Raw genomic sequence first — 27844 nt, forward strand, 5'->3', positions numbered from 1 at the left:
TACTATGTGTTTGCTATACAGTTTAAAGACTAAGTGCTTCAAGGTGCCTTTTGATATTCTTGATATATTTACGAGCACAAGAGTCATTCTTTCTTTTCTGAGGCTGAAGTGTTAGCATGAGGGAGTTCAGATGTGCGGCTGTCTCTAACTCTTAGATAATGGGTTAGGAGTCCTTGGAGAATAATGAGTGTTTGTGACCAGAAAAGAAGGAGTTCACCTTTATCTTAAAGTGTGCATTTAACAATTATTGCTGGTTGGCATAATGAAGAAGTAAGCTGTACACAACTGCAGTAATAGAAATGACCTGTATTATCATAAACCTGAATATTCAACACTATAAAATTCTGCCTATTCTTTTCAATTTGAGTTTCTTAGCTCCCAATGTGCAGCTTGAATAAACTGTCGAACTGCCAACTCTCTCCTTCCTGAGTTTCATTCAGCAGGCCTGAGAGTCTGTGCTGCCGAACCCTTCTGCCCTTCCCTCACTACCACTCGTCTCTTGGAGGACACAAGGGAAGGAGGAGAGGAAACATGAACAGTTTCTGCACTTCATCTTTGGAGAGGTTGTCATCAACATTATGCAATTAAATCAATGACTTACTTTATATCTGTATTCTAACAGCTGTGTTTTTTTCTGATAGTTTGGAAAAACTCTGCAGGAGTGATGGGCTTGAATTAATGTCATCCTATCTGAAACCCTATTCCTAAAGGGACGTTGATCAGTTTTTCTTTTCAAACTGAATGAAAATGAAATTGGCAGGAGGACCTGGTTCACTGAACCTAAATTAGCACTCTTAAGAGGCTGATGAGCACATTTGCTCCTTTATTTGCGACTTAACTTCACTCATTGACTTTAACAGGTCAAGGAAAAGGTAACAGATTAAGGATTTTAACCAAATTGAATATGGCAGGGGACAAAAGTTGCAAACATGGGAGGTTGACTAAGGGCTTCCTTGGTAGCAGACCCACACTGCCACCAAGAGGTTAGTAGTGAAAACACCTCACAAAACTGCCTTGCATAATTTGAGTGGAGAAGAAACACTGAAAGACAATGCAGTTTACTTTTTTTTTTTTTTAAAGTAAATAAAATTTTTGAGAGAGATTAAATGAGGAATTGAGGACAAATTTACTGGAGAACACAATATATTAGAAGAAGATGTTATACATTTATTATTGAACCAGCCTTTGAAATCCAAAAGACAGGGGAAGGGATTAAAAAAAATCATTGCACTACTTAATAAAGTATTACTAGTAATAACTCTCATAAAAAATGTACAAATGTTTGTTAAAAATTTCATCATCATCATTATCATCATAACAGGCCTTCAAATGATTTTGGTTACAGATATAATACATAATGAAACTACTATGACACCATATTTCATGATAGAGTTCCATGTATTTTTTTAAGGAAAAATCTTTAAACAACCCAACAACTTATAAAGGAAAAAGTAAGCAAAATGAATTTATGAGCATCAATCATACTGGTTGCGCCATATTCTGAAAAGACATAAATAGTGAAACTGAGGTAATTGCTAGTGTACCAAGCAGAAGAAAACCCACCAACATAAAACAATCCTATGACACAAAACGGATGCCTACAGTAACCAAGATGACCTTTGACCCCCAAGCAAAAAAGTGAACAGGAAATATTGCATGGCTTTATACACTGACAACACTGAAGAAGAGTTTTTAGCATATAAAACGACGTTCTCCCCGGACATTGATTTACTGTCAGTGTGCATTTCCTCTAAATGCTTTAGGTTAAAAAGAATGTGTCGGTGTGATGCGGTGACAGTGGATGGATACAACCTGTACCTGGGGAAAAATGAGTTTTCATAAGAAGGCATCTCACATTTAAGACACTGCAGGTGCCTGGCTGAAATTTCCACAATACACTTCCTCTTATGCAGTCTCATTAGTCTCTGATCAGTCACAAGACCTATGTTAGGTTGTCATAAACTTGACACGTAATACCCATTGTGATACATAGTGATAAATTGCATTAGAAAGCCTGTACATAAGGTGAACATTGCAGGTAGGTTATGACAGGCTAACGTAGGCCTTACAGAGGTTAAGTATTTCTAAAGATACAGAGACCAAAAACTTATGGAATCAAAGGGATGTGCAGTGAGAAGATAAAGGGATTGACATATTGGGATGTGTGCTGGGTGACATGGAGAATGTGTATTGGCAGAGTGTGGTCAGCAGACAGCGCATGACTCTCCCTATCCAGAATATAGTTTCTCAATATTTCCCAGTCACTGACCCAGACTGCCTCATCTTGGCCTTGGCTGACGAAGCTACTTTAGTCTAAATGTGTTTACCATCACAATCTATCAACACGTGTATGTTTGTGGCAGGCATACACTGTGTATCCCCAGCAATCCCCCAGCAATCCCCCAGCAAACAATGCTGAGCGACCGACACAGCATGCAACCACAGCCAAGAACCCTGATCTAAAGCCCTGTTTGAGAACAGTCTTTTAAATGCATCTGAATGGTTGATCTGATACACAGTGGTTTGTTCAGAAATGCTTACAGCTAAGCTACTTAAAGTGCTCGAGTGTCCGATCCACTCTCCGATCAGAAACGTGTCGATCTATCTGTCTATGACCCTTACAATAAATCCCTTTAAACTCAATCCCTGTCTGTGACGGAGAAAACCTTGTATCTATTTCTGCAAGCACTTATGGATCTGAAAAAGCTGCTTGGGTGCAAACAAGACAGATATAGAAGCATTTTATATTTTATCAATGGCCTTATTCCCAGAGGAAAGTAAGTGAGTTCAGTATGAATAAAAGTTTGGGTGAAATTTTCAATAACTGTTTTGCATCCACCCAGGCGGTTCTTTCAGATCCAATTGTATTCCCATGATGTGCCTTGGTGAAGAGCTTAGCGGATATTGTCTGGATAGAGATGGATCACCCTGAACTGTTTCCTCTAAGTTTGTTTTGAAATAAAAGCATATATGTTTCTCAAAAGCCTCTAGTCTGTACTTGAAAACGGTGATGGGTAGACATGGAGGGATGAAATGATAAAGGAGAGAATGTAAGGATAAGATGTGTGGCCTAGGAAAAAGACGTGAGACGTGCATTCTCAACTTCTCAGGAATTGGAGGTGTTCCTTGTCCCCTGACTTCTCCTTGCCCTACCATTTGGACTTTTCATGTTAAAGTCTAACAAAGGTTACATGAAAAGGAACACATTTCGGCAATTTGTACACAGCCCTGCAAAGGTCTGAAGCCACCCTCTACTCCCAGCGAGGCTGAAGTAGAGAGGAAAAACAGGAATCGGGAAGTCAGTGTACTGTACCACATGAACTGTATAAATAACACAGAGGAGGAGTAACACACACACACACACACACACAAATGCATTCACACACACTTGCAAATGGACACGCATAGAGAAAATAAAGTATATTATTCACTTTTTTCACTGTTCCAACAAAGCTCAATCTTTGTTTGACACAGTGTACAGTATCTTTTGACTTGTTTTGACTCGATACAAAATGCTCTCACGCAAGGAATGCTAGTATACACACACACAAATTAAAATTAAATGAACAATTCCGTTCAAAAACTGCAATTATAATGAGCCTAGTGAAAATGGACAGTCTCTCAAAGCCAAGGTGTGAATACTTTAAATCTGATCAGAATAATAATAATGCAATAATCATAATCTTTGGACTGCCGATTCTCCCTCAGGGTTTGTTAGTACAACTATACAGAAGTTTTTCACTTAAGTCTTCTAAACAGATCACTTCAGTTTGGAAGGGCTGGAGGAGTTTAAAAATATATATTTATATGTCCACCTGCACATAAAGAGTGTGTGTTTGTGTGAGTGTGTGAGTGTGTGAGCGTGTGAGCGTGAGTGTGTGTGTGTGTTTTAAAGGCCATTAATAGTAAGGAGTAACCATGAGTAGAAGGCAGAGAGTAGTAGGGGCATAATAGTCCAAGTTAGGAGGCCTGGGAAGTCCAGCGATAAAGTGAGCACAAGTCAGTAGAAAGTTTCCCCACCCCTAAATGCTGATCCCAGGTCAGAATTACTGTTCAGTGTCCTGGGGGATAAACAGTAAAGGTTTAAGACGCACTGGTCCCGGAGCTATGGCAGAATGTGTGAGCAGAGCCATATGATAAAAGGAGAGAAGTTCACTGATTGGTTGATACATCCAGAAGAGATTCAGTGATTGGGCGGTGGCTGTTGATGTGGGTCAAAGGTCACTCAGAATCCCGCTGGACCTCAGAGGCGTCAGCTCGACAGATAGGACAGGTTCGGTTAGCCTGGAGAGAGGAAGATAAGGATTGGAGGGTTAAAAGTTTAACAATATATCTAAAAGATCAATGAGCACATACACATTAGTGTGTGCAGCAAAAAAAAATGTCCTCTGACTTGATGTTTGCCTAATCTTTTCAAAAGTCAATACTACGTTGAAAGTCACACTCGATAAAAGCATTGGTGGGGAACCGTTGATAAATTTACAATTATCCAAATATTTGAATATCCTGACTCACCTTGAGCCACTTGTCGACACACTTGGCGTGGAACTCATGGTTACAGGGCAGCACCCTTAGGAGCTGGCGAGACTCAAAGTCACACATACATACCACACACCTGTAAAACAACACAAGGTTAGCACCACGCTATACAACAACTTAATAATAACAATAATAATAATAATAATAATAATAACTTCATTTGTATAGCACTTTTCTAAAAATGACATGGCAACATGATACTCACAGCGTTTGCTCAGACTGGTGGTTGTTGGGGTTAAATCTGTATGAAGGTAGCTGTTCTATATCTGCCTTGGTCAACCCACGGGGCTTGGCCTCTCCTAGACGCTCTGCTAGGTTCAACAGGGCCTGGAGGAGCACACACATGGCCAAAGGTTAGAGGTCATAGCCAACGGTGGAAATGGCATGTACAACAGTGACGGTGTTAAAGACAGGTGGAAAATGGATTCTCAATGGTCTGTTTCAGGTGTTAATATGAGAAAACGTAAAATAATCCTATTAACTGATTGTTAAAGTTGCTTGCAAACACAGAAAGTGAGTTAATGGCTCTTTCTGTCGGTGCAAGTGTAACACAGAAATTCTTCTGACCGGATTTCGGTGTGTTACACTTTGTTTAATAAACATAAAGAAAGCAATTCACGTAAAAAAAAGTTCAACAGAATGACATTTTTTTTCAGAATCTGCTTTGTTCGCATTTGTTTAAGAACATATCTAAGTGAAATCCTCATGTTTACAATGTGATAATGTTATCCTCTGCTGAATGTCGTGGTAGCAATCTGTCCTACCTCATAGTTCTCCACCTCTCCATCGTCCACATCCAGCTCTAGACTGATAGTGGGGCCCACTGTGGGGGTCACTGGAAGCATGGACCTGAGATAAGGGGGTAGGGGTGGGGTGCCAAAAGAAGACAAACTTTAGTACTCAAGATTATATGCATCAACTCTCTGCGGTATACTTGCATGTATGTCTACTCCAAATTTACCTACATAAGTTCATACACGGACATGGTGAGCATATTGGTCTACATGAGACTTCCTCTATAATCTCTTTTCTTGTTTTGGTACAAGCCAGAGGAAGTGGAAAGCACTTACAGGAAGTAAGGCAGGAAGCTGGGGTGGTAGGGCGATGGGGGTACAGCCTGCTGAGAGCGGTAACGCCGGCCTGTGATTCGCCGAGGCATGAAGTGGGGGTAGGGCTGTGAGAGGCGGGACAGAGACAAAAAATGCACTTATTTTAAGGACAGAAAAACAAAAATGTCAACGTCAATAGACAATACATTTTTGTACTAAAATCGCATTTTGTACTGAAATCACATCAAATACGGAAGTGGCTTCAAAGTCATGTGGAGCGTGTGTGTGTGTGTGTGTGTGTGTGTGTGTGAGCATATTTAGGCAAGAGTGTGAGAGTTGTGTGTATTTTGTTCATGTGCTCACCACTGTAAACAGCTCCTGCGACAGGGGGTCATGGTGCGACAGGAACTGGAGCGGGGTGGAGGGGGGCAGGGTGGAGGGAGGCTGGTGGTGATGGTGGTGGTGGTGGTGGTGATGGTGGGCGTAGCTGAACCCCCCACCCACTGACAGCTGCTCCCCCAGAAGTTCCACTTCATTTTCAATCCTCTGTAAGGGCTGGAAAGAAACACACTATGTTGGAGGATCATGACAAATGCATAACAAGGGTTATGGCGGGACAACACCTTGGTAAAATAGTATTTGGAAGTACTTTTTATAGATAATTTTAGCCAACTCAGATGGGTGCATTTGCCACATGTACCAAAAAACAAAGACACAAATGTATCACAATCTTAAAAAATTGAATTATTCTAGTCATAAAGAATTGTTTGTTTGCAGGTTCCGTCTATGGTTTCTGAAATTTGTGTTCTACATTGTTGACTTCCATAGATTATGTCTATCATTAAATTGAGTGAAAAGGCTATGACACATTGCTATGACACATTGATTTTTTACAGGGGTAATGACCTAATGGTGTGATGCCAGACATAACTTAAGGCCCTGTTGAACTGTCACTGTCATGACATCCCTGATGAACATGTCAAACCCATGTCGGTAAGAAAATAAACATCTTATTATTCAACTTACACTATCTGAATATTCATGATACAGTATTTCTCACCAGGTACTCCGAACAGGTTACAACAAACATCAAGAACAGCTATTTATTGTCTAGTTAGGAAACATATTCAATAAAGCGTTATTTATGAGCTGGTACTCTTTAAAGCCTGTAAGAATGTGCACTAATAAAAAAGATTTGCGTTGTAACAGCTGCAACTACACAACACAGTCCTTGTGTTGCTGTTCGTGTAAAGACAGAATGATACAAGTTCGTACAGCTAAATGGCAGGTCAACTACAAGCTACATAAGTTGCTCACTCACCGATCGTGGCTGTTGTGTCTGGAAGGGCAGGAACTGTCCGGGTGGGGGGAGGTGGGGTGGGTGGTGGGCGAGGTGGGGTGGAGGGGGCAGCAGGAACTGAGGGTCACTGGACAGCAGGGAGGGGAAGGCATAGGGAACTGGCAAGTGTTGCATTGAACATGCCTGTAGCATCTGGGAGAGGGTGAACAGGAAGAGAAAGAGAGGAAAAAGACAAGAGAAAAAGTTTGATTGGATGTTTTCTCAGTGTGGTGATTCTAACATGTGCATGCCACTTCTTGCCACAAGGTGGCAGCCAACATCAAAAAGCTCATCAGGTCATTTCAGCAGCAAAATGTTCTCCAGGTCTATTCTACTTTTTCACCACTCTCCTTTTATTGGCTTTGTTGAGTAGTAGGACAGACTGTACACTACAGATAAAGTACAGTATGAAGTGTACTTTTTTCTACTTGCAAACACACACACACACACACACACTCTCATAAATGCACAATCATGCGCTCTTCTCACCGGGTGGTAGTGCTGTCCAGTGCTGAAGACCACGCTGCAGGCGGGAACCTGTTGTTGTGAGGAGCAGGTGGGGGGAAGGTGTTGACCGCTACACAAAGGAGCAGCCAGACCGTGAGTAGGGACAGGGGTCACTGTGTAGGAGACTGGGACGCTGGCCTGCTGCAGCTGGGGAGGAATTAGACCACAGTTAATATGCAGCCTCACACACACGCACAACAAACAACTAGAGAACGTCTCCTATCTGTCTAATATATGTCCACACTATCACATAGGAGGTATTCACAGACACACACCTGTTCATGCAAGTCCATGACCATGGCGCCTTGCTGCTGTTGCGTGGCATGATGCTGCTGCTGATGATGATGATGATGATGGTGGTGAGCGGCCGGATGCAGTAGCCGCGGGGACAAGGTAGGGGGGTGGAAAGCCCGGGGCTCCTCCGAAGCTGCCCCCCCGCTCCCAGCTGAGGGGGGCTGACCGTAGGCGCTGGGTGTGTGTGTCGGGTATGTCTGGTGTGCGGTGTGGTGGGGGTTGTGGTGGTAGTTCTCATCCTGGAGCTCCGATAGCGACAGGCGAGGTGCGGGGCCTTGGGTGGAGGGGTGGTGATGAGGAGGTGGGTGACGAGCGGGTCGGGAGAGACGGCCGCGCTGACGCCTTGCCGGTGGGCTAGAGGTGGCGAGGAAAAGGAGGAGGGGTTACTTTTGTGACTCTCCACCAACTAAATTGTAGGGATCAAGAAACCCTGGCAAAATTGATGACATTTTCTTTTCAAGTTTTATTTTATTTTAATACAGATTTCATTCCCCCATCTTACCTGCGTCTGTGCCGGGCCGGTGTGTGGCATCTCTCCTGGTGGTAGTGGGTGTGGGGGTGAGGTTGCCTCCGACTGGGGGGTCCTAGCTCCCAAGGGCGGATGGGGGGAGAAGGGGTGGAGGGTGGAGGAGCAGATGAAGAGAGTTGTTCCAGGACAGACTGACTGGACAGCCTCTGGCGCTTTGGACTGGGGCTGTCCTCACTCTGCAGAGGGAGAAGGAAAGGGAGAGAGGGAGCGGGAGGAGGAGAGGGAAAGGGTGGAGGGAGGGAGGGGAGGGTGGGGGGTGAGAGAGGGTATGCGTATTGTGGTTAGTGACCCATAGCGCTCATACTTGTATCAAATAAATCAATTTCACCATGCTTTCCACTCCCTCTAGCCTACAATCCATACCATTGCGCAATCAGACACTACTCTCCTTTGTGACTCATGGCATTTCCTGTGTGCACAAATGTATGTCTGCGTGTGCGTGTGTGTGTGTGTGTGTGTGTGTGTGAGTGTGTGCATGCGCCGCTCCACCACCAGCGCTCTATGGCCCTGAGGGTTCAAAGTCACTTCCTCTTGGAGTGAGGAAATCCAAACACAGGACAAGCACTCACAGGCCCATATGAACGTCATACGTACACACCCTCAACTAAAAAGCTTGACAAATACTTTCTCAGAGAGCCGTGGCATAAAAAAAAAAAGACTCATACACACAAGTAGAGTGACATAGCTGAGAGTGTAGTCATCCAGGTTTAGTTCAGCTGTCCTGGAAGACTTATCATACACTCTCTTTTTCAATCCAATCAACTCATCTGTGAGTCACTTCACTTACTGGCAAGTGCTGACACACACACACACACTCTTCTGTCAACTCTTAGTCACCCCTCCTTACTCAGACCTGAGCTGTGCTCTGAGGAACATACAGGTTCCTGCAGAGACGCCACACACAATGTTCCCCCTTATTTACCAACTCAACACTTTTTTTTTCTACTTACTTGATCCCCACCAACCCCAACCCAACCCCTCCCCTCATCGTGGGAGAGGCACGTTTTTAAAGTGTGATAAAAATGACTCAGCGGCTGTGACTTTTAACACACACACACACACACACAGCTCAGCAGCCTTGAGAGCAGCATGATAGCTAACAGGAAACAGCTGGAGAGCAGGCTGCAGAAACACACACACACACACAGTTATGGAAACACCCGCAGACATGCGCAAATTTCACATTCACACATGGGCAGCTGCCACTGTTTGAGTTCTACAGCCTATAAAGAACAATACCTTCTGAAGCGGTTTTTGAAGCAGATTCTGCTGTTCTAACAAAGCTGAACAAAATGTATTCAGACTGTTAAGCCAAACACACTGTACCCACTGTAGCAATATCACTCTCTCTTTCTCTCTCTCCCTCTCTCTCACTCACACATACACACACACACCATTCATAAGGCGGCATTGGATTTGACCCGAGCTTGGCCAGCTTATGGGAAAACCTAATGATAACAATGACCTCACTTAGTCTGGGCTATATGATAGGAGAGGACTGGAGAGAAGAGAGGGGATCAAAAGAAAAGGAGAAGTAGATGAGAGAGAGTGAGAGAGAGTATAAGACAGAGAAAGAAAGAAAAGAGAGATGAAAGGCAGGGGAGGAGGAGGAGGAGAGGTCAGAAGCTTGGTGGAGCCTCAGGGCCCACCAGACCCCACATGACAGAACAGATTTGGGTCGCTACTGAGGGTTACACACTATGAGTCTATGTGTGTGTGTCTGTCTGTCTGTCTATAAGCTGTGTGTAAATCACCATGACTGAGCATTTGGCTCCAGGGGGACCAGTGTATCAGCAGGCCTCTCCCTCTCCCACCTCCTGCCATGCCATACTACCTCTAAAGCCATCCTGCCCTTCCTTCTCTATTTCTCAAAAACACTCATTTGTTCGCTCATTCTTTCCTTCAGTGTCAAGTCATAACTACAACCTTTTCCTGGAAGTAATGGCCTAATTTCTTTGGCAGTCAGCATTTGAGATGTGTAGTGATCCATGGGTTTGAATGACTCAAACGTTTATAAATAACAGACAAGGTACATAAAGATGAGCACTAAGCAACTAACATCTGTTTTTTCCAGTTCATACAAAGAGGAACAGGCGGAGCCAACACAAGATATGCACTGCATTATGCAATGGGGAAGGAGGACTGATGACATTAGTGCAAGAGGCCATCAACTTTATGCACGAGGTGTATTCCCCAATTTTAGCATCACAGTTGTGGTCCATTCAGTTTTAAACCAATCAATTCAGAGAGTTAATTTTCTTCAAAATTTGAAAACTTGAACTCTTTTGCCAAAATAAGGTTCTTCTTGAGAAAATGAGAGAGAAGCATTTTCATCATACAAATACAAAGTGAATTGACCCCAGCTGTTAAACATAAATGACAGGTTGCTTTTTTCATTGAATAAAAACAAATCTAGTAAAGCCTTGAAGTTGAGAGTAGTCTAATTGTAAGATGAATCCTCCCTGGCTTTTTAAGAATTTTAAGTGGCAACATCTCTGGTGGTATTCGTGCAGAGAGGCAAGGTTAATGACTCTCAAAGGCTGCATACCAGAAGCAAAAGTACTGTTTTTAATCCAATTCAGTGACACTCCCACACAATGAAAAGATCATGCTCATCATGCTCATCACTCATTCAAAAGACCTATGCGCGGAAATAAGAAATGTTCATTTCCAAAATGCTAGACATCCGTAATTGGGGGGAAAACCTCAAGTTCATCTTTCAGCATCTCTAAAATTTAGAATATCCAGTCTGTAAAAACGTTATTTTTTTGGTCGACTAAGGACTAAAGTTACCTACTATTCTTTAAAATGTACCATAATTGGAACAAAACTTAGGCTACGTGATACTTTATATTTTCTTCCTCAATAGGCCAGAGTTTAATGGACTGGAAAAACCCTATCCTGAACTGAGCTACTCAAGCTTTTTAGGGCCTATTTCATTAAAACGGATACAGGAGACATGGACTACCCACGCACATTTCTACACAGGATGGAGGGCACCAGTCATCCACCCCCACCCCCAACTCTCTCTTCCTCTGTTCCTCTCAACACCCCCTCCCTAGTCCCCCCCACTCCCCCCCGACCCGACACCCCACAACCTCTCCACCAGTCTAACCCCAACCCTGAACCCCTAGGGACATCCACTGTGCCCATTTTCATATCTAAGCCAGCCTCTTCCAACCCAAGCCTGAAATGTTCCCTCCTGCCTGCCCGCCCCCCTCATCCCCCCTCAACAATCTCCTCCCATCCCCCCTTCCTTCCATCAGATATGCTGAAGCCCCTCTAAACCCCTCTACAGTCCCTTCTTCCTCTCCCCCCTTCCCCCCTTCCTCTGCCTGTCCTGCCCAGGACCCCGGCCTGAAATCTGAGGGGACAAGACAAGAAGTTCTTAGACAGGACACACACACGCATACACACGCACACACATACAGTCTGTCTGAACACATGCAGAGTATCACCCATTAGTATGAAAGTTTGATGGGCCTGTCTGCCCGCGTTAGTGGGAGGGGAGCAGTGTCAGACAAAGATGTGTGTGTGTGTGTGTGTGTGTGTGTGTGTGTGTGTGTGTGTGTGTGTGTGTGTGTGTGTGTGTGTCCTCAAGCAATATAGCTTAACATGGCCTTATGTTCAGATAAAGTGCATCTTGTGAACATACACACACACGCCTGGTCCAAACATGCTTACACTAAAGCCAAGACAAGCCACAGGTCACAGACAGACAGACAGACAATTGATTGATTACATTTATATAGCGCTTTTCTAAGTCTCAAAGCACTTCACATATTGGGGGGGACTCAACTCAACTCATCCACCACCGGTGTGTAGCACCCACCTGGGGGATGCACGGCAGCCAGTTTGCACCAGAACGCTCACCACACATCAGCTATCTCAGTGGAGTGTAGAGGACTGAAAGAGCCAATTAGGTAACGAGGGATGATTAGGTGGCCATGATGGAAGGAAGGCCTGTTTTGGGGAATTTTGCCAGGGCACTGGGGTTACACCCCTACTCTTGCGATGAGTGCCGATGGGATCGTTATTGATCACAGAGTCAGGACCTCGGTTTAACGTCTCATCCGAAGGACGATGCTCACTCACAGGACAGAGTCCCTGTCTCTGCCCTGGGGCATTGGGGATATTATTCATGAGACCAGAGGGAAGAGCACCTCCTACTAGTCCTCCAACACCACAGACAGACAGACAGACACACACAGAACTAGTCACTCCCAGCACAGCCCCAATACATTCTGTACTGCTCTATGGCTGCTATTACATTCTGCAATGCTCACAGTGTAGGGACCACACACACCCTCCCATTCCTTTTCACTCTGTCCACATTCGGCACGCACACACACCAAGCTGGACAGACATCCCGAAGCACTGAGAACGGACACACCCTCCCACATTCTATTTCACTCTGTCCACATTTGGGACGCGGGCACACACACACATATACACACACACAGGAAGTGTGGAGAGCAGCTGTTCTGGTTTTGCCGTCAACACTGAGAACCAAAATAAAGAGGCCCCAGCCCAGAGAGTGCATGCTAACACACCCCCCCCCCCACACACACACACACAAACCTAAACCTAAGAAATATGCTTGAACCCAGACGACTCCTTTCAAACATTCATGCACAAGAAATTGCGCATGCATGTGCACACTGCACATGGAGCAAATATGGTCATTTGCTTTTACAGATTCATTAATATTTGCAGACATGCTTCCACTAACACTGAAACACAAACACACACACACACACACTTCGCCCTCCCCCACTTATTTTTTTTTTCCATCAACAAGATTTCAAAGCCCATTTTGTTTCCTCTGCCACTGTTCCTCCCTTCCTTCCCCTCCCTCGCTCCCTCCCTCCCTCACTCCTTCCCCTCCTCTTCCTTCTCTCACACCAACCAAGTCCCACAGCTGGAGGTGAAATCATTAGCAATACCCCCTCCCTCTTTTTGTCCTCGCCTCCCTCCCTCCCTTTCCTCCCTTCCCTCTCTCCCTCCAAGCTGCAACACCTTCCTCAGCATCCTGCCTCCCCTTTTCCCCTCCTTCAGTGTTTTTCTCATCGTGTGCTCTCTTTTTGCACAGGCCTTCTCCTGTGACGATGACTATCATTTATGGGAGTAGGCTTGTACACTCAAATATATTTATTATTTTATTATAAAGTATTCTGTTATGATCCACAAAAGTATGTTTTTAACATACCATCAATTATATTTTACTGATTGTTTTAATAGTTGTAATGTTTGTGTTCCTAATAAAGATTGTGGAAGTTAACACCACATTTTTATTTTTTCCCCCTAGAAATTCGATTTCACAGTTTTAGCTAAAGAGTAAGTAATCACAACAAAACACAAACGGTAAATGTAGTAGTAGTTTTCACCTGAACCGTGGCATGTGCAGATAAACCGGGTTATGTGGGAATTTTGTGTCAGGAAATGTACAGATTGACTGTTAAATCTGTACAGTGACAGTTTGTCCACAAACTGTCAACATATAGCCTACAATATATTTGTGTGTGTGTGTGTGTGTGTGTGTGTGTGTGTGTGTGTGTGTGTGTGTGTGTGTGTGTGTTAGTGTCTCATTCTTTCATTCTGTGTCAGCTGAGAGAACATTTCCTCTAATATTTGAGTCATAGTACAGCATGGTCCCAGTCAGGTGCCACAATTTTCTACTTTCTGTAATTTTTTGCAGTTGACATGGAACTGAAAGCTGAATGTAGAGCTCCATCTCTGTTCTTTGGCGTGTGCAACTTAAAAAAAAATCTGATTTGATCTTCCTTATTTGTATCCCTGTATTTATTGTGTTGTTGTGAACATAAAAAAGTTATTCAAATGTGTGTGTCTTACCTTGTCGCTCTCCTCTCCATATGCATGGTCAGGGTGACAGTGGTAGGACCCGCCAATGGCTCCTACACAGAGAGAGGGAAAGAGCAGAAGAGAACAGAGGGTCACACACAGTGACTCACCATGTGGCTAATCTGTGGTTTAAAGCCTAATGCTTATCACCTGCACCTTACAATCATACAGATGAAGTCTTATACATGCACTGCAGAGGCTTGACAGGGATCTACACCAACACATTCTCCATTTTAAAATTCCATACAGAATTTAATTTTGAGAATGAATTTTACGATTTTGATGATTGTTTTATAAGATTTATAAAATTGCTGGGCTACAAAATAAGATTCACAATAAATATCACAATATGTGAAACAACACTGGGTCTACAACTACATGAAATGTGTAGTCATATGCCAAGTTAGAACTGAACCACAGCTTTTTTTCCCAAATCGTTCGAGGTTTTTATCGACTTCCAAAACTGAGGCTTCTTAGACCTGGTAATTATCAAGAGATTTTTCCCATACTCTCCCATACATACAGATCTGCTCAGGAACTCATCCCTAACTCTGTGGTTTAAGCCCAGTGATAAACTCCTCCTAGACAAAGTCTTCTCCCTGGTCTGCATGAATTTGAATGGGGCTGACTGCAATGTGCTACTGTATTAAAACCATCTCTGCTCTCAATTCATCTCTCCATTCCTAACCTCCTAAATGCCATTACAGGCTGCTACTGAGTCAAAGACACCGTCAAATATAATAAGACAAAACTGGCCGGGGCAAGACAGCAATCAAAAATGCCTAAAAAAATGCCTAAAAATTTTATCAAAAAAGAACCAAGTCTTTTTTACACATTTTTACAGTTCAAGTTCATTAGCAGTGAAAATCCAATATTGTTTTGTGAGCTCATAGAGAAGCTCACAGTTTACTCTTCAGACTAATACTTTGTGGGTTGGCTTTATCCATATACATTTAATCCTTTTGTTGTTATTGTTCTCATGGAACTGGATTTAAAACACAATGACAACATGTTTGTGAGAAGGGGTCCTGATTGTGTGTGTGTGCAGCACAAAAGGAAAGTGAGCGAAATGCATATGGTATAGCCTTGTCTCCAAGATCAGAAGCAGTAGGCGTACACACACACACACACACACACACACAGACAGACACACACACGGAGTAAACACAGTAATCCTGGATTAGAGAAGCTTTCTGATGATACCGCCGCTTGCATCACCGCTAAGACTTTTACTCTTTTGTTTTTCCCAATCCTTTCATCTTTTTATCGTCTATTCTGTTTGTTTTGGCTTTTGTTTTTCCTTTTGTCTCGGGCACGTCTTTAGCTGGGGACGTCCCTGCCACAGATGGTGGCAGTGGTATACAGTCCAAGGGTAAGCACTCCCAAGGGCACTCCAGGGAAGGCTACCTTTACGATAGCGAGAAGGTGAAGAAAGACAGACTAGAAGGGAATAGATGCAAAGAGCCTTTTGGAGAGCATTTTTCACCTCTCTGCTGTTTGTTTGTGGGGTTTTTCTGCTCACAGCTTCTCTCTTTGAAGAGGAGCTGTGATTGACAACAAAGGAGAGAGGGGAAGAGAGAGAAAGAGAAATAGAGGCAGACAGAAAGAGAGATTTTCACAACTGAATTCCTCAATCCTTAAAAAAGCCTTCCTCTTCTCATACCCCAATCCCTGGAGCAGGCAAAATAAATGGATTGAAAAGGTTCAGGTAAGTAAAGCTTATATTAGTGTAGTGAAAACCAGCTAAATGGCTATTTTCGCAGAGATGATTTGGGAAGGAATACTGGTGAAGCATTCAAGAGACTCGCCTACTGCATAGCGGTATCCTGTACGACACTCATTCACCAATCACAATAGGCAAACTCACTTGCTCATTGTCAGAGTCCGGCAAATTGAGTCAGAGACGAGTCATTCAGCTGGAGTCACTCTATGGAGCATAACATAGGAACTACAGAACGGGTTTAAAATGTTTTTGTGACATCATGTCCACGGGTAGAAAAACACACACACTGCATACAAGTGTTCACCATCTATACCCCTTTTTGACCAAGGCAGTTCGAGGGCCGGTTCGGAGCCGGTGCCTAATCTTGAACCAGTTCTTTGCGTTTTGACGGCCAAAGAACCGGCTCTCGGCCAGGAAAACTGGGTTCCAGAGTGGCACCAATACTTTGCTGGTCTAGAATAAAGAACCGCTTACGTCAGGGGCTGGGGGCGGGATTAATCATGACCAACCAAAACCAACAAGACCAAGAAGACCGCCATTGTTAAAAAAACAGAGCTTAATCAGAACAGAACGTAATCGCCGTCCATAGCAATCACGACGAGCAGCACATATGCAAACTTGATGACTTTGGCGATTCCTTGAGTCCCTTGGTGGTATAGGGCCGAAAAGACGACTCGCCATTTGTTCTCCCTCTGCAGACTGCAGAGAAGGCAAATATGTATACATATAATACAACTGGAATAAACTTGTGTAAGGAGACAGGTTATTTTTTCCCCACACAAGACATCATCAGGAGCTAAATTCAGGTCAGTCAGTCAAACGTCCCTCTCTCACCTTGTATTGAGTGACGCTTGCTTGCTGGGCACATAAGTCTAGCCTAACTGCAGCGGCTAATCTTCCATTCTTCTTGCATTCTTCCACTAATGGAGAATGCAATATTTGTGCACCAAGGTAAAAAATATGAGCAAATTGTTGTTTCATTTATCATTATCGAGGTAACTATGACAATACATTGTGATATGGATTTCAGTTCATATCACCCAGCCCTACTGAAACGGCATGATTTTAATAATAAAGATGGCTTGTTGGTGGAGTGTGTGTGGTGCGTCATCTTCTTCTACACAAATTACAAAAGGATGTGAATAAATAAATATGAAACATTTTCTCAGATACAAGACTTGATTTGTCCAGGCCAGGGATTCTGCACAGCACGATAATACCTTATTTAAGAAGATATCTGAATCACCTTAATTATTGTTATCATTTTAGAATTTTGCAGCCCTCCTCTGATTCTCTAGTGAATAAATGCAAAGTGGGAGCTAGGCCTTGAAACAGCAGCACAGCTCCCAAGACGCTACAGACAACACTTCAGAGTGGTGAGACTTAAAAGACGAGAGGCAGGGCGGGACTGACTGCATGGAACACACTGTGACCAGTAGCTCAGCACAGAGTACACACAAACACAACACACACATACACACACACACACACACTTCTATGGTCAAGAGTTGTGCTTCAGGAAGATACTGGGGTAACACATACATACACACAGTAGGCAGATGAGATTGGATGTCACTATTGCAAAATCTTGGTGGATAAGGGAATAAACAGTGGAAAGAATGGAAGAGAAGGGGGGGTGGAGGAAAGGAGGATGCAAGGCTGTGGTGAGGAACGCATAGGAGCAATAATAAAATCCTCCAATTAGAAATGAATGGCATTTTTAAGTTTTTTTTAAAAAAAGCCAAAAAAAAAAAATCAGTTCCCTGAAAATGGAGGAGAAAGAAAATAAGCTGAAAAAAGGCAGAGGTAAAGAAGATGCCTTGGAAGGAGAGTGAAAGACAAGAATAGTGATGTGAGGAGTGGATGGAGAGGTAGTGTGAAGGAGAGAAAAGACGAGGGGAGAGAAATGGGGGGGGGGGGCAATGTGGAGGAAGAGGGCAAAGAGGAGGTGGAATAGAAGAGGACGAGGTTGGGAATACGCATGGAGGGGTGAGGGCAATGGGGAAGAAAGAGAGATGGGTAGAAAATAAAGGGTGGAGGAACAAGACATGATAAGGGAGAGGACTGGAGGGAGAGAGAGATAGAACAGTTAGAGAGAGGGAGCAGGGTGGGGGTTGTGGCTTCCCCTCTTGACTGCTATTGATTTTCTGTAAGCCTGAGAGTGCATCAGCTATTTCTATCCATTTCCTCCACCTCTCCCCTCCTCTTTCCCTCCCTCTCTCATCCCTCTCTCCCCCCCTGCGCTCTAGCTCAGACACCCTCCTCACACCTCCTCCTCCTCTCTCCCATCCTCCTTCTCACACTCTCCATCACTTCATCACCACCCCTCCCTGCCTCCGATCTATTTCCCTATCTGCCGGCCTGTCCCTCTCCCATATATTCCTCTTGCTTTATCGCACGACATCCACATTTCCTTGCTTTCCCTATCGCACCATCTCTGTCCACGCTCTCTATCACACCCTCTCTCTTGCCGTCTCCCTCTCTCTCTCTCCAACTATCTCTCCCTCTCTCTGTCAAATGAGAAAAACACAGGAGATAGTGGATGAATAGAAAGATAGATAAGAGAGGGTGGATAGAGAAGTGACAGGCTTACTTAACAAATTACCAGCTCAACACTAACAAATGGCGAAATGGACAGAAGCCTGGTCGTCTGCTGCAGAACTTGCACCAATGCCTCTAAGACCTATTTATACAACATATAGAGAAAGTAAAGAGAATTTCAGCCAAGCTTATGTGTAACCCACACACACACACATATACACACACACCTCTCACATCACCCCGCCCCCTGAACACATGTCACAGCACACTTCACACCCTAGTGCAGAGCAGAGTCGAGTAACAAGCTGGCATACAGGCTTAAAATAGGCGGGCATGTTACGCCTGCCCAGTCATTACCTGCCTAACACTGCTTCACAGAGACCTGACGGCAAGCGTGTGTATAGAAATGGGAATGATTCCCCCTCTCTCCCACTTCAGTGTGCCCTCCCCCATCCATTTATTGTTCTCTCCATCCTCATTCTAGTTCTTTCTCTCCATTTTCCCCGTTGCAGTTTGTTGAGGTCGCTCCTCCATCCCTCGCTCCTTCCCTTCCATCCCATTCTCTTTATTTGACTCCATACCTTTCTTAATCACCCCTCCCTCTATTCAATCACAGACATAAAGAAGGAAGAAGCCCCCACACACACACACACGTACCTCAGCATCTTTTATTATATGGTTTCAGTCAAAGGACCTTTCAAGACACAGTATATTCAATGATATGCCATCATTCTATCGCCCTTTTCTCTCGTTTTCGCTTCCATCAACTTCTTCTCAGTGCAGTGGTAGCAGAAAGTTTCCTAGGGTGACGTCACTGTGCCTGTGTGTGTGTGTGCGTGTGTGTGTGTGTGTTTCTGACAGTCCTGTTCCTGCTCCCAGCCCACCCAGGCAGCAAGTAAACAAGGCACGCGCACATACACACATCCAGAACCGAGTATATGTATATGCACACACACACCACACACCCAACCACTCCTTCACACTTCTTATTCCTTCTCACTCCTCCTTCTGTCCTCACATTCTCCCTCTCCTCCTCCTCCCCCAATGAAAGACAGAAACCAGCAGAGAGAGAGAGGGAGGGATACTGGGAGTGCAATGCATGAGTGTTAGGAGAGAGAGAGGGGAGAGAGAAATGGACAGAGAGCCAGAGACAGATGACAGTCTTGATCCCTTCACTCCATCATAAATCTCTACACTACCACCAGAAACTGAGCTCACAACTCATTTCAACTTCATTCTGAAGAGCTAATTGGAAATAGCCTGTCAGGAATTGCATATCCTGGTATTTGGGCCGGCCAATGCATGATTTATGGCCCAGTATCAATGTCAATACATGAACAGAAAATAAACAATACTTTATATAAATTCCCAAAAATATTTTTTGTGGTGGAAGTTGAGATAGTCATCTTGTTGATCATTATTCCTCAAATCTGTCTCAAAGAGTGGCTATTTGATCATTATACATTTTGTAAGCATAGGTGCCACTTCATTTAAATGGAGGAAATCCTCATCATTCTGAAACAAAACTATGCTGATACCTATGAAAGGCCTGTGATATTATTGCAGTAATACCCAAGATGGTGTTCTTTACAGTGTTAATGGGTATGATGGAGAAGCAATAGCTTCAACCTTACCAAAGTAATCACAGTAAAGAACACACTCATGGGTATTATGGTTATTCAATAGTCACAAATGCATGTGTACTGTCTGAAAAGGTTTCTCCAAAGCAGTATATAAGAACAGGAAAAAGTAAGCGGGATCCCCAACTAGCCCCATGGTTACCATAAGAGTTAACTAGCAACCAATAAAGTTAGACAGTTAGACATACTTTAGGGGAATTATCAGCACAGTCAAACTTGTTTTTGACATATCAGAATGCTTCGGTTAAACTACCCATTGTATAGCAGGTAATATCCGTGATATCAGTGTATCAATATATGTGCTAGCCTCACGGACCACATCTTAGTCCTGATTTGAAATGCAAAACATTTCAGATAATATTAAAAGCTGACTAGTGTCAGCCTCCCTCCCCAAATAGACCTCCTCTAATTTCCCTTCTAATCCAATGAGTGGCTAAATGAATAAGGCTCTTTACATTCCAAACAAACACATTGCTTTGTGTCATATATTTTGTATCTACAACACTGTGTAGAACCACAACAAACTTATTCACTACCTCAACCAACACACACACACACAAACACACACACAATCTCGCAGTGGGGTACTCGGTGCAAAGAGGACACACACATACATGCAGTGCCAACTCACTTTGCATAACGGTTACAACAGAGGCTAAAAGAGGACAACAAGAGAGATGGAAATGGGGAAGGACACAGAGAGGGGGGTTCTGTTGAAATGACAAGCAGAAGCTGAAAATGGTAACAAACTATTGAGACACAGAATAGCTACAAAAATAACTAAGGGCTAAAATACGGAGGGAGAGAGCAAGAAACGAAGAAAAGCGAGTTGATGTGGTTTGTACCCCTGGCTGGTGAGAACTAACTCATCAACAGAGAGAAGAGGAAAAGATGCCAAGAACATGAGCAGCCAACCTCTCCCTCCCTCCCTCCCTCCTTCCGTTCGACTCACTCAACATTCATCCGTCCCTTTCTCACACGCTCACTTTACCTACACTTGCAAACTTACTGCCTGTAGTCTCTGCTCCCGCTGTCTCTCTCTCCCTCCCTCCCTCCCTCCCTCCCTCTCTCCCTCCCTCCCTATCCATGCCTACATTTGCTCCCAACCAATCTTTCTCCTCCTTTCTTTCGAGTCACACTCTCCCCACCCCCTCCCAGGTTGCACACTCCCTTCCTCTCTATAAAGCATGCTTCCTCTCTGTCTTTTGCTTACACCAACACTCACGATGTCCTCCAGCTCTCTCTCACAGTCAGCCTTATTCCATAAAACTTGCTCACGTCCTCCTTTTGCTAACTCCCTTGCTCTGGTCTAATTATCTCTCTCCCTCCCTTTCCCTTCCTCACCCTCTTCCTCCGCCTGACCTTCCTAAAACCCATGCATTACGCTCCCTCCCTCCATCAACCTCTGTACCTCTCTAATCCAGCCCACTACTCCTTTCACAAACCAACTCTCCTCTTTTCCCCTCACATACTCCCCCTTCCTTCCCTTCCAGTTTACTCTTCCCCTCTCCCTAACTTGACCTCCCACAAGACTTTTCCAGCGCTCTTCGGCGTCCTCACTCTCTCACCCTCTCTCTGGAGCACATCTTTTCTTTTGAGCCAGGTCAAAGCTCATCCCTAAGTTAGGGCTAATTTGAGGTCACTCTCCTCCACCCCCCAAGGATCCTATCTTGCTGACCAAGCTGACTGCTTTGTTGTTTACTTGGAGTGACAAAGTAGCAAGGGAACCCCCCAAAAAAAGTGTTTCTCTCCAAACAGGAGATGGTTGCCTGGGTGACTGGACAAAGGGAAGTAAAAACAGAGTGCATGTTTCCCCTTCTGTTTTAGACAGAGGAGTGGAGAGGATAGGAGTGGAGGGGTAAAGGTAGAGTGGCAGAGAGGAGCGGCTGTCCCTCTGCTGCTCTGAGCAATCCATTAAAACGATCCCTCCATTAGACAAATGCGAGGGCTGAGGATGAGGACAGAGAGAGTGACCCAGAGGGAGGTAGGAAGAGGGGGGGGGCATAAAGAGAGGGAGGATGATCCAAAGGGGGGCAAGAAATGAATGAAATGGCAAGAGGACAGGCCGTGACAGAAGTGGGTAGGCACCAGGATCGGATATCAGCTGCTACAGAGGACGTTTTTTGTCTGATGTGAACCGATCTGGCGGCATTTTTAAGCATTTGTTGGGAAATTTCATCAAAACCCCTTGCTTAAGTATTTACTCATTTTCTACCCTTTTTCCCGTCTGGGGATATTTTTGCTCTTTTAATCTCAACTTGGGGGACATGAGCTTTCAGGAGGCTTTTTGCCCCTTAGCCCATGTTTATTTCCTGCCCTGTGAACAGAAGGAGAGATAAGTGAAGGAGACAAACGAGAGAGAATGATGAAGACAAGAGGAAAGAGAATTATAAGTGTGACATGAATAGCATGAAACACAGGTGAAAGAAACAGGGACAAAATAGTAGAGATCAAAGGAGACAGAAGAAACTACAGGGAGAGGAGAGAGAGGAGGCGATCGAAGAGAGGAGGACATCATTAGCTTTCATGCCCAACGCAGGTGACTGGCGTGGAAGAATAGACCAAGTATCTCTCTTTCTCTCTCACTCTTCCAAACAACCAGGACCCATTCTGGGAAAGAGACGAGGGGCTGCTGTAATAATAAAAGGTGTGTAGTGCCGAGAAAGGTCCAACTAGCCAGCTGCTTCACTCTTGTAAGAGAATATTCCACTATAAATTAGTCCCCATCCTACACCTAGCTAAGCTAACAATAAAAAAAAAGTACTCAAGAATAAAGCAAGGGGTTGTCTCAGCTTCACACCTCCTAAATGAAACCTTTTTATACTTTTGCACTTTTGCTGCAGTCAGATTTTCTTATCTTCTCTTGCTTGCACACAGTGCAAATAGAAATATGCACACACACGCTTCTGTTCTTTCAGGACTACTGTTCTTTTGTGTGGTGTGTGTTTCCAGTCTGATGGAAACTAGTCCAGATAGTGAGTGAGTGTCTATAGAATCTCTAGCCAGTGCCTCTCCCCTCTAGATCGAAATCCATTTGGATGGAAATACAATACGGTCATTCTAGCCATCAATTTGTGCTATTCTACATGTCATAGCCAAGCTACCAAGGGAGAGCCGGGGTCGAAGGTCACAGAAGACCAATACACTTACAGGGTTGCTAGTTCAACTTCCTTGCCGATGCAGTGTGACTTGACAAACTGTTGTTTTTTTCCTCCTCTAACGATCCCTTGTTTCTCTGCCTTTCCATACCCCACCTCTCTCCCTCTCTCACACACACACACACACACAGATACACAGCTTGGTTTCCCGACTGCCCAGCAAGCCTATACACAGCTAGACGTATGACACAAGCACTGCTAGACAACCTGCGGGCTGGGCTAGGAGTCCAGAAAGAGCCTTTGTTTGTGTGTGTATGTGTGTGTGTGTGCGTATGTGTGTGTTCAGCTGCGAACGTTTCTTTTTACTCTCCCTCTCCCAGACAGGTAATTCCAGTCTCCATACATAGCTTGTTGCTTAGTTGCTCTCACAAACGCACATGCACACACTCCTATTTGTAATACTGCATTTCATTAAATGTATGTGGCTTGCTCAAATGCAGGCAAGATATAGGCCTAGCCTTGGCCTACATCTATGAGTAGACCTAGGCCTGTGAAAATCGACCCTATAGAAAAAAAAAACATTCACATGTGTTTTGCCCATGATGCAAAGCTTCATTCAATGTTTATGAACATGAGCAACTCTTTCAAAAACTAGAAGCCAGAGACCCAAGACTATAGGCCTACTCAATGATGTCATTAAGAGACAAAACCTTGAGCTGCTCCACTAACAGTGAATTCTGAATATTGACTTTGTGGAAAAATAAAATATAGCTTTGCGCTTTAACATCCACATTTATTCCATTGTGGAGCTGACTTGCGTGAACCAAAAAAAAAACACTAAACTAACCCTACTGTCTCTGCAATGCCTGCTGCGCACTGTCAGTGAAGCAGGATTAGTCCTGCATTGCCATCAAAAGAATCTTGGCAATCTTGTTTCTAGCGTTGAGACAGACTTATTCAGGTTCACAAATCAGGTCTGAACTATCCTTGATCATAAGATGTGTGAATTCTGTGTTAGGGTGCCTTTTCTCTCAGAGGCTAAAACAAATGAACCCAACGATCAGGCAAAATTGATCAATGAGCAACGACAGCCATGGGTAGCCAGTCTCAGTTGATCTCCATTGTTACATTTGCATGCATGACAATTATTTCCAACACGTAGAATCAGTGTCAGTAGTCAGTCAGCTCAGGGAAAACCTAGCCAATCACTACAAGGCTTTGGAAATTTCCAAGTTTTGTTGTAGGGATGACAAAGTCAAGCTCCTCCCTAAATTACAAAATCTGAGACCACCCTACTAGTTTCCTCTGAAACTTCCTTCTTATATTTAGGCTACCCCTTAAATTTTGTTATTCATTCTATTTTTCCCTTAAATCAGTTTCAGCCAGAGACAAGCATGTATGGTAGCCTAAATTAAACTGACTGTTCATTTAAGCATTTAAATCTACTTCATTAAGAAATGGCCATCAAACTAGTTATTATCATTACACCATTACATTGTTTTACTGTTGTGAAACATTTTGTGCAAGCTCAGAGCAAGCCTTGCACATGTTCCCCAAAGGACCACACCATAGCCGACCACGACAGACTGAACGTTTCCCCAACCTGAGAAGCCTGTTAGGTGTGCTTGTAGCTTTAGTGAAAGAGAAGCTTTCCAATGGTGTCGCCGAGTCTGAAACTCTAGCTGTGGTGTTTCTATGTTGCCTGGTTCACTGCACTGCAGTTGCTGTGTGAGAGCACCCTCAGATGCATTCTATACCACCAGCAGTCCACACACACACACACACACACACAAGCCAACCAACAAGTTAAATCTAGGTTTGCACTATAGTGTACAAATATCATGGATGGCTTGCCCAGGGTGTGTACGAGTTAAGAATCCCTCTCTCTGAAACAGAATATGCCCCTCCAGCACATAGGAGATTATCCGTCTGTTAATTATTACATACAGGCCATGCCCAACCTCTTTCATATAACATAACACAAACTATGTGGCAGATACTCTTATCCAAAGCACTACACCAAGTGAGTATTTACAATATGACAAATGCATACATTTTTAGTATGGGTAGCCCCAGTGGAAAATCAACCCTTTCCCCCCAAAGGGTTACTGCCATACTCTACCCACTAAGCTGCACAAGACCATATACTTACAATTAACATAAGAATCCTTGAAGGAAGCTCTATGAGAAGTTGCCTATCTTTCCTCTGTCTTTTTCACAACCTCTGAGCCCATGCAGCCATAACCCTGTGCTTCCTGGTAGCATCATGTGGGCAGCTCTGTTACCGTGTGCTTTTGTGTCTATACGAGAAAGAATATACCATGTTCAATTTAGATGAAAATTGGCCTATGTTACACACTGTAAGGCCTGTTACCTAGCTACGTCAATATTTGACTAGTTGAGTAAAAGAAGACATGCCACAGTGTCTTATTTAAGACGCACAGTCTGGGTGACTAACTATTCACAGCAGTTGAATGAGCTTAAGGCTACCCCTAACCACATCACAAGCTGTTGTTGTTCATTTACCTACTGTATGTTAACTGTGCACTATATCCAGACTGCAGCTCTGTGGCAAGCACATAAAACATCCTGTCTAATTAGAAAACAACTAATGTGTTCTCTCACACACACTATTGCCATGCCAACCCCCGGACACCCCCATCCCCTCTGCTCAAACGCCTCGCCACAGCAGCAAATTAAAACAGCTCGACTTCTATATGGTGGGTATGCGTTCAGCAGAAGAGAAAAGTCTAAGTAATGAAACGCGTGTCCCTCTTCCTTTCTTGGTCGAGGGGACACTGCCGTAACCACACACACAGTCAGTGACAATCACAGGTGGGGGACATTTACCTGCCGCCGAGATGCGGTGCGCTCCGGGGGCCGCTGAAAGCCTCTGAATACCGGGAGAGGCGTTAGTTCCGGGGGCTCGCTGCTGGTTCTCCGAGTGGTTGATGTGAGCTCCAAGTGGTGCGCACCCGGCACCGTGCTGCTGCTGTTGATGTTGATGTAGTTGCTGCTGCTGCTGGTGGTGGTTAGATCCCATGACTCCGTTACCGGTAATTCCATTACCATTCCCACCACCGTACTGCTGGTAGTATCCAGACCGGGAACGCGATCGAGTCCTTGGGGGCTCCATGGCCATTTGGTGGGGCTGGTGGGGATGAAGGGGATGGAAGAGGAAAGAGGAGGACGAGGGAGGGGATTGCGGCGGAGAACCGTTGGTGGATCCGGGCTGTACAAAGCCCCTAGCGCCGCTCTGGCTGTAACTATAGCCCCCGAGTCCTCTGCCCCCCTCCGCGCCCCCGTACTCTGTTCGCTCCGCCGATTCCGCCGCCCCCGCCTCGTCGAATAAATCAGCCCCTTTAGGGACGGGCTCCGGGGTGGAGGGCAGCCGGGGGTAAACTCTAGGCTCCTGAGTCGTTGGTTGTCCAGCGGCTGCGATTGGCATTTCCTTTCGGGGGATTTCCTCTCTTTCTTTTTTGCCTTTTTTTCTCTCGTTTCCTCTCACAGAAGAAGCTTTTAGACACTGTTTAAAAATACAGAGTTGAACACAGGCTAACAGTTAAACCGGACCGTGAGATACGTAGTTTCACTGTAACGATATAAATTCACCACATAAAACCATGTCAGCGCAAACACTTAACGTTAGCAGCGCCTGTGTTTATTTCGACAAGCAATTTTGTTGTAACTTTAGGTTACTTCCCCCAAGTTTGTCAAAGTAACAGCCATCCACAGCACAATTCCCTGAACTGGTGAAACAACCGAACAACGTTTCATACTAAGATATCCCTAATGTCTCCGGTACTTTTTACATGACGAGAAGCGTGGGCGAGTTTAAACACATTGGGAACTTCAGTAAAAACACTATATAGTTAGTTCCATTGAAAGATAACGTTAGTCATTCTGGCTAACGACGGTAAGTTCACAACAACCCAGGAGCAGGCACGGCCATGGCTCGCTAGCTACATTAGCTAACGTTAGGGGGACATGCTAGTGCGCATAGCATACAATGGTAAACAGCTTAACACGCTTGTTCTAATCGTACCATAACATCGTAAGGATATGTGGCCGTTTTTTCATAGCAGTGTCTATCCCTGAGCTGAGTTTAAGGTAACTTTGGCCACTTTTACAGCCATTTAAACTTGTTAAGCCAGTCTGCGTAATGTCGTTCGCTAGCTGGCAAGCCGTATCAACCCCTCCTCCTCCCCCGACTAACACAGAGAAAAATCCCGTAGCTAGCCACCCACGCCTCGATTCCCTTTAAATGGCTTGGATAATAGTAACAAAATAAAAAAGCAGTGGGTGAAAACTTATTCAGTGTGAATTCATTGCGTGAGTTAGGTTTGCCGGTTAGGTCTTTCCGTTGGAAAAGGGCAAAACAGCAAAGCGCGCAGGAATGGATAAAAAGTGGTCAACCTAAAATTACAAAGAAAGAACCACGGCTAAAATTAATGCGATCTTAAAGAAGGACCCCGCCTCTAAGTCTCCATTGAAACACGCTCTATTTTGCCCACCATAAGTAGTTTTTTGTAACAACTTACCTTCAACGTGCTCTCCTCGACTGTACTCCTGACTCGGATCTGTCGATAATATTGTGAGCCGTATGTGTGAGTGTGTATGTGTGTGCGTATGCGCCCCGTGTTCGCCTGGTGTCAGCGTGAAATGTGACAGACCGTCAACGCTCAAGTCGGATTTCACTCAGGCCTGGTGCATCGAAACCAGA

The 27844-nt window shown here is 44.4% G+C and overlaps 1 protein-coding gene across 1 annotated transcript; it reads right to left on the minus strand.

Annotated features, from left to right (window-relative positions):
- Positions 1-1153: 1153 nt before the first annotated feature.
- rnf38 (ring finger protein 38) lies at positions 1154-27721 on the minus strand. Its single transcript, XM_071529701.1, has 13 exons — positions 27663-27721; positions 25972-26647; positions 14111-14172; positions 8231-8433; positions 7710-8082; positions 7417-7581; positions 6910-7080; positions 5952-6143; positions 5610-5713; positions 5304-5388; positions 4745-4866; positions 4516-4615; positions 1154-4284 (listed from the first exon to the last, which is right to left on the minus strand). The coding sequence occupies exons 2-13, from the start codon at positions 26567-26569 to the stop codon at positions 4222-4224; spliced, it is 2238 nt and encodes a 745-aa protein (XP_071385802.1). The 5' UTR covers positions 26570-26647; positions 27663-27721; the 3' UTR covers positions 1154-4221.
- Positions 27722-27844: the final 123 nt, after the last annotated feature.

Source organism: Centroberyx affinis, unplaced genomic scaffold (genome assembly GCF_046629955.1).
Source record: "Centroberyx affinis isolate AG114_WGS23_722 - 3 ecotype Tasmania unplaced genomic scaffold, CSIRO-AGI_Caff_v1 ptg000127l_1, whole genome shotgun sequence".
Taxonomy (NCBI): Eukaryota; Metazoa; Chordata; class Actinopteri; order Beryciformes; family Berycidae; genus Centroberyx; species Centroberyx affinis.

What these genes read in the sequence shown, in the direction of transcription:
- rnf38 (XM_071529701.1), bottom strand. Translation starts at nt 26,569, where the DNA reads ATGCCAATCGCAGCCGCTGGACAACCAACGACTCAGGAGCCTAGAGTT. An exon ending in CCGGCCCGGCACAGACGCAG is followed by an intron (nt 8,083 to 8,230) that starts GTAAGATGGGGG and finishes CGCCACCTCTAG; the next exon opens with CCCACCGGCAAGGCGTCAGC. An exon ending in CTGGACAGCACTACCACCCG is followed by an intron (nt 7,081 to 7,416) that starts GTGAGAAGAGCG and finishes ACCCTCTCCCAG; the next exon opens with ATGCTACAGGCATGTTCAAT.